Source organism: Sinocyclocheilus rhinocerous, unplaced genomic scaffold (genome assembly GCF_001515625.1).
Source record: "Sinocyclocheilus rhinocerous isolate Xijiao unplaced genomic scaffold, SAMN03320098_v1.1 scaffold1358, whole genome shotgun sequence".
In the NCBI taxonomy this organism is placed as follows: Eukaryota; Metazoa; Chordata; class Actinopteri; order Cypriniformes; family Cyprinidae; genus Sinocyclocheilus; species Sinocyclocheilus rhinocerous.
The window spans coordinates 242977-250314 of NW_015662582.1; the positions used below are offsets into that span (position 1 = coordinate 242977).

At 39.1% G+C, this 7338-nt stretch overlaps 1 protein-coding gene across 4 annotated transcripts in view; it reads right to left on the minus strand.

Moving 5' to 3' along the window:
* Positions 1-6822, minus strand: part of LOC107728098 (transcription factor Maf-like) — a 162445-nt gene extending 155623 nt beyond the window's left edge. Inside the window, exons 1-2 of one of the 4 annotated variants that reach the window (XM_016538175.1) lie at positions 6033-6822; positions 5118-5652 (exon numbers count right to left, since the gene is read on the minus strand). In XM_016538175.1, coding sequence (XP_016393661.1) covers positions 5118-5652; positions 6033-6462 — 965 coding nt within the window. In that variant the 5' untranslated portion in view covers positions 6463-6822. Of the gene's footprint in view, positions 1-5104 lie in introns of those variants that run through there. The other 3 variants (XM_016538177.1, XM_016538176.1, XM_016538178.1) reach the window with 3 other exon arrangements.
* Positions 6823-7338: the final 516 nt, after the last annotated feature.

Below are 7338 nucleotides of genomic sequence, written 5' to 3' on the forward strand. Positions count from 1 at the left end.
GTTTTTTGAAAATCTAAAAATGCAGAAAGTTTCCTGTAAGGGGTAGGTTTAGGTGCAGGGTTGGTGTAGGGTGATAGAAAATACGGTTTGTACAGTATAAAAATCATTACGCCTATGGAGAGTCTCTACAAGGATAGCTGACCAGACTGTGTGTGTCTGGGAATTTTCAGTGTACACGTATGCCATGTAGTCTAATAGTTATTATAGTTATCATATAATAGTTATTTTCCACTGTGCAGTCCACATTCAAACTCTTTTAAGACACATAATTACTTCACAATTAAATTAAATAATTTTTACATTTCCATTTTTATTGTATAATTTTTTTATTTATTCTTTATTATTATTATTATTATTATTATTTTATTTTTAAGTAGTCAAAGGTGTGACAGTACATTGTATGATGTGTGAGCATTAACGTGCATTTTATGCAATTCCACTACACTATAATGTACGCATTAAACTCCAAATTCATATTTTAATCTCATTTTGATTTTAATTCTAACTGACATACAGTCATGATAAATGATCGCTTCAAAACAGAGTTCAGGATGCCGTTCATCACAGAAATAGAATATTCTGTCTGGAAAGAAACATAAAAAAGTTAGATAATCTAAAATTGTAAGGCTATGTCAAACCTAAATTTACCCGACACATAGGACGAGCTCAGTGTAATACTCTGAATGCTCAAGACACACGCACACTGCACCCTTTACCCAGGAACAGGATGAGGAAAAAAAAAGTGTGAAAGAAAATGAGCAGTTTCACAGAAACTAAAGAACTGCATGTAAGGGCCATACAAATTATGAAGAGGAACTGAATTTCACCGTTTTTCTTTGTATTCTCAGTTGCCTAAATGTCTAAATTGCCAATATGAGAGAAACTTGTAAAAAAGATAAGAGGTAATATGTTCAATGTTTGTCTGTAGATAAAATAAAACAATTAAGCAAATGAACCCCTATTAAATTAATTTAATGGATACTGACAAACAAATATTATAGCATTCATATTAAAGGCTCAACACTACATTTGTTAGGTACATTGCAAATATAAATATAAATTACTCAAGTGTGTTGAAATGTTCGTTGTCAACTGGTGAAATTAGATTAGATGATTTTACATATCACCCAGAAAATGCCTGGAAATATTCTCTCTCTATATCCACATTTCTGAGAGTTTATTGACACACTTATCAACACTTTAAAAAAAACAATAAAAAAAAAACAATAAGAAAGCTGTCAAATTTATTCTACTGAATTTAGGTGATATTTATCTAAACTGATGTTCATTATACAGCAATTGTTTTTCATTGTAAACTAAATTATTATTCATTTAAATCTACATGTCACTGCCCAAATAAAAGAATAAGTAAATACTTTTAATCCAAAGATCTCACTTGCTCTCTGTATCATACATGCATCATTTTCATCATTGTGTCTGTGCATCGCTGGAAAACCCCAATACTCTTGACACACAGTTTCAAAGTGTGTGCACATCTTTCCGAAAGCTCTCAAGTTTACCCACGTCACTCACAAGCCAAAAGACTTCCAAAACTGAACTGTTAATCTGTCTGTCTATCTATCTATCTATCTATCTATCTATCTATCTATCTGTCTGTCTGTCTGTCTGTCTATCTATCTATCTATCTATCTATCTATCTATCATGACATCATGTATATTTAGTGTACATGATGTAACATGTACACCAAATTCTAATAAAGCTTCAATACAGCCTGCAATGTACATGGGTGACCGTGTGATTGCATTAAGTCAACTAATCAAAATAATGCAAAATCGGTGGGCAAATTTGTTGAGTAAAGCTGCTAGTTGTTAGATGATTAAAAGTGAAAATGGATGAAAGGTAGCTGCGGATCCATAGGAAGAGTGTCATGCCTATGTGCGTATGCGTTTGACTTAAGGACTGGCACAGGAAATGAATAAGGTCTCCCCTGAGGGTAAAGATCTTTGTTATGACTGTGCACGTTTCTACATCTCGCTCACTGACCTCCTCTGTACACACATACACTCAAACACTGAAATACACCTTCACTAAAGCCTGAACTCGCTCTTGCAGAGACTCAATAAGAGAAGAACATTCATTGATTCAGTTAACTGATTTTTACTTTTTTCTTCCACATTCAATAATATAGAAAATAATAAGAATTAAATAAAAATATTTACAAAATTGAGGATCATAACAGCCCAGCTGTAACAGCAAGCTTTTAAGTAACTTAAAGCGTAATGTTTTAGGACAACATTAATAAATTTCAAATTTAAGAAAGCAGATAAGATCATAATAATGTCAAGTTACAGTTTGTGCTTTCCTTAATTTCTACAGTGCACACTGAGTTTAAGGAGATGTCTAGGGTTTTGCAAACTCAAAGTACTGAAATGTGTGCACATAAGAGAGAGATTTGTAACAAATTGCAGCTTTCGCATGCATGCTAAAAGCCCAGTTTGGACACAGCTGCAGCCATACAGATTCATGATTTATAATTTTTACATGGCTCAAGTCAGCCCCTTTCTGAGCGATTAATCATTGGGAAAATAATTTCAACTCTCCAGCTATACTCTCTCGCCCGATCTCCTGTTCCCTCCTCTACAGCTCTTGTTTCAGGAGAGGTGGACGACAAAGCCGTCTCCTTCACATGGAGGAAAGACACAAAATTAGTAATTAAAGAACAAATCTCAGAACAAACTGAGCGCTGTTAATCTTGATGAAGATTAAATGTATCTGTAATGGCATAAAAGGGATATATATGGGACAGAGAGCTTTCTCTCGTGCCGCTCCGAGGTTATGGAATGCGCTTCCTTTAAACATTCGAAGTGCTCCTACACTAAGTACTTTTAAGAAACTGTTGAAAACCCACTTTTTTAAAATTGTCTATTATGATTAAGTTGTATTTACATGTGACATTGTTGTAGCGCTTTGGGTTGAGAAAAGCGCATTATAAATAAAATGTATTATTATTATTATTAATATATATATATATATATATATATAAAAGATTATATCCTTTAGTTTTCAGCAAAGCCATGACGGGTGCCTTTTAAATCAGCGTTCTAGATAAAATTCCAATATGCAATATATAATTTGCTACAAGCTACATTTAGTGCAACTCATTCCAGATAGGTCAGATTTTATATCAGACTTTTTTTTCTTTCTAAATGCATGATTTTCCATGTTGACTTAACATTCTACTTTAATACGTTGGTTTTAAAATACAGCAAACAGCTGTTCCAGGAGTTTCAAGGACTGTTCTGTGCACATCTGTGCAACACAGCGTGCACAACCTGCACCCAGTTAAAAGGGATAGCTTTTATCAATTAATCCACAATTTATCTTTTGCGTTACTAAAGAAAGATAGAAAGGTGACACCTACAGTGGCGCTATAACTTCATTCTAAACATAAAGCAAAGTCCATTGTATTGACATGGTGTTGAACTTTGGAATGTTCCAGCGTTGTCTGCCATAAAATTCATTATTTAAACTCTATCAAACATTATGTGATAAGAGCTCTGTAATCATGTAGTCTTTTCTAGAGAATACTTGTGAATTTATGAGATAGTGTTTGTATAAAGCTTTAGAAAATTAGCACTTTGTGGTGTTAACAAATAGTTGTCTTTTGAGCCAAACAACTATATGATATGAGCAAATGCTGTTTACATAGTTTCAGTCTGAATCTTGCGCTAGACAGTCTATTTTTAAGATGACAAACATGTTTTGCGCAATGCAAGCACTGGATAAGACTAATAAAAACAGGCTACTAACAATAATTATGATTTAAACAACTAATAAAAAATAATAAAAAATAAAAATAAAAAAAACTTTAACAAGCAAAATCCAGAGAAAGCAGACTTTAAGTGGCCCAAATCGCATTTTATTGCATGTCATTATAATTGTATTAAAAGAAAATAAGCATATATGAACATCACATATGGTTAGTGGGTAAAATAATTTTGCACAGCAAAATATATATGAAAAAAAAAAATTAACAGTTTTAAGAATTTATTGATGAACGGTGTATCCTGATTTTATACAAGCAGGGTATCAATCCCTGACCATAAAACAATGTCCAGACATTTTAATATTGATTACTACATTATTGCCATGTAAATAATGAATGTATTTAGTTTTCAGCAAAGCCATGATGGGTGCCTTTTAAATTAGCGTTCTAGATAAGATCCCAATATGCGATATATAATTTGCTACAAGCTACATTTAGTGCAACTCATTCCAAATAGGTCAGATTTTATATCAGACATTATTTTTTTCTAAATGCATGATTTTCCATGTAGACTTAAAATTCTACTTTAATACTTTGGTTTTAAAATACAGTAAATGGCAGGCTACAATTGGAACTACAACTGTCAAACTGTTGTTTTCATTGCAAGTACATGCTGCAAAAAGCTCAAGTTACGCATTATAAAAATCCAGCTGTATGCAAACTTGGAGCCTTCCCAAACTTCTAACAAAAAGAAACAGGCAACATCTAAACTCCAAGTCACCTTCTTCGTGTCAACCTGTGGCATGAAGTACCTCTAACTGTTCTTATATGATGAAAAAAAAAGTAGTTCATTCCAGAGTTATCAAAATGCAAAGGTTTGACATTAAATACACAAACCGCTTTTAGCAACAACACTTAAGTCCCAGAGGGAGAATTCCTTTTAGAAACCAGGTCCTTGTTCTCTCCCTCGCAACACTGCTTCCAGTTGGCTCTCAACAGAGAATTAACTGTATGGATCGACTTTTTCATGGGGAGGATGATGGCATGATGCTCCTTTCACTTTTTTAGTCCGTATTCCAAAAAAGTGATTGGGAAATGAAATAAATGTATGAATGCCATGCTGAGCAGAAGTTCTTTTCCAAGTAGAAGTTCATTTTCAAGCACATAAAAAACAGAGGGGGAATAAAGAACAAACAAAAAGACCATACATGTCCAGCATGCAGGCACTTCAATGACATGTCTCTTTATATAGTCAATAGATTATTATGTAAAGTCACAAAACAGCAAGCAGAACTTAAAAAAAAAAAAAACTAACTAACAACCCCCAAAACTGAAAAACAACACTTTTAAAATCTTTTTTTCTTTTTTTAGGCTTTTTAGGAAACTCACATGAAAAACTCCGGGGATGAGGGGTTGTTCTCGCTGCTCGAAGAGTTTTCTCGGAAGCCGCTGCTCACGAGCTTCTCGTACTTCTCTTTGTACGCGTCTCTCTCACGCACCAGTCTGGAGATCTCTTGTTTGAGGTGGTCCACCTGCTGCATGAGCTGTGTCTTCTCGCCCTCCAATACGTGCCTCTGCTGGACCCTCTTGTAGCGGCACGACTGGGCATAGCCTCTGTTTTTGAGGGTTCTCCTCTTCTGTTTGAGTCGGATCACCTCCTCTTTGCTGACGCCGCGCAGCTGCCGGTTGAGCTCCCGCACGGACATGGTAACGAGTTGCTCGTCCGAGAAGCAGTCATCCAGGTGGGAGTGCTGGTGGTGGGGGGCAGAGGAGTTGTTGCTGGGCTGGACCCCTGGGGTTTGGTGCTGCTGGTGGTGGCTGTGGTGATGATGGTGGTGAGGTGCCCCGTTCTGCGCTGCAGCGGCGGCAATGACTGCGGACACCACCGCGGCGGCGGATCCCATCTCCTCCCCGGCCATGGCGCCTGTGTCTTCTCGCCCTCCAATACGTGCCTCTGCTGGACCCTCTTGTAGCGGCACGACTGGGCATAGCCTCTGTTTTTGAGGGTTCTCCTCTTCTGTTTGAGTCGGATCACCTCCTCTTTGCTGACGCCGCGCAGCTGCCGGTTGAGCTCCCGCACGGACATGGTAACGAGTTGCTCGTCCGAGAAGCGGTCATCCAGGTGGGAGTGCTGGTGGTGGGGGGCAGAGGAGTTGTTGCTGGGCTGGACCCCTGGGGTTTGGTGCTGCTGGTGGTGGCTGTGGTGATGATGGTGGTGAGGTGCCCCGTTCTGCGCTGCAGCGGCGGCAATGACTGCGGACACCACCGCGGCGGCGGATCCCATCTCCTCTCCGGCCATGGCGCCTCCCGCCCCGGCTGCGCTACTGAATTGCTGCCCTCTAGCATAGCTGTCGAAGTTCTGGAGCTGATGTGTGCTGTTGATCAGCGCTTCAACCGCGTCCTCGGGACTGAAGCCCAACGCCTCCGGGTTGAGCTGCTGCTGATAACCGGTCATCCAGTAGAAATCCTCCAGGTGCGCCTTCTGTTCGCTCCCGGATCCCGGACTGGGCGCCGAGAAGCTTGGAGAAGGGGGAACCGAGCTGCAAGGCGTGCTCATCGGGGTGGAAGACAGGGATCCCCCGGCGATCAGGCGGCTGCACTGGCTGATGCTGCGATCGGGCTCCAGTGGCTCTTTCTTCACCTCAAACTTCATCAGATCGAAGTCATTAACATATTCCATGGCCAGGGGACCGGTGGGCAGGTCGGAGCTGCTCAGTGCCAGCTCTGATGCCATCCTCTTGCTGCTGACCGTCCTCCAGAGCGGGTGAAAAGCAGCTGTCAAAGCGGGCTGGGTCGGGAGAGAGTGAGCCAGCTTGATGTTTAAATGCTTTACTCTTAGCAGGAAAACAGACACCTCACAGGATTTTGCACTGCTCTCCTAACTCCAGATTATGAGCTCTCGTTGGCACAGTCTATTGCAAAAATGCATCGGATTTCGTTCTCCTCTCTTTTCAAGTGAATTTCGGAGGCCTTGGATTTCAAACATTTAACACTTTGCTGACTCCTCATGAGCAGACATCATCGTGGTCAAACGGGTGAGTGGAAGGTAAAAGAAGTGCGCTTGCTTACACAGATCGAGCTGAGAGTGTTTTTAAACTCGACACACTACAGTACAGTTTAAAAGCATTGCTGAGTTTTATAGCTGCCGTGACGTAAGGTTCGGAAGCGAGGCAGCGAGCCAATGGGGTTGCTGAATCTCAGAGCTCCTTAACATACGAGTTCGGAAACCAAAACTTTTCTCGTCAGCTGACTGTCATTTTGGAAATGCTGGAGGAAAGAGCTGAATGGACTTCGAACGTTTAACTCTTTCGTCCTTCCCTTTTTCAAAATGCTCAATTCTGTTACTTTAGTAACACGAGTGTCTGGACGTTTATGTGACGTTTTTTAACCTTTCTAATATTATGCAGTTAGTAGGATCGTAGGATAAGTCAAGAGGATAACAACTGATTTTTCGACATAATCATTATAAAACAATTACTTAATGTCTAACTTAAATTAATGTTGTGCCTGAATTAACATGTAAATAGTAATACACAACACATAAACCCTAAGCTACAATACAAAATTATTGTCGTTATAATGTAAATTAAATAATTTCAAATAATACAAT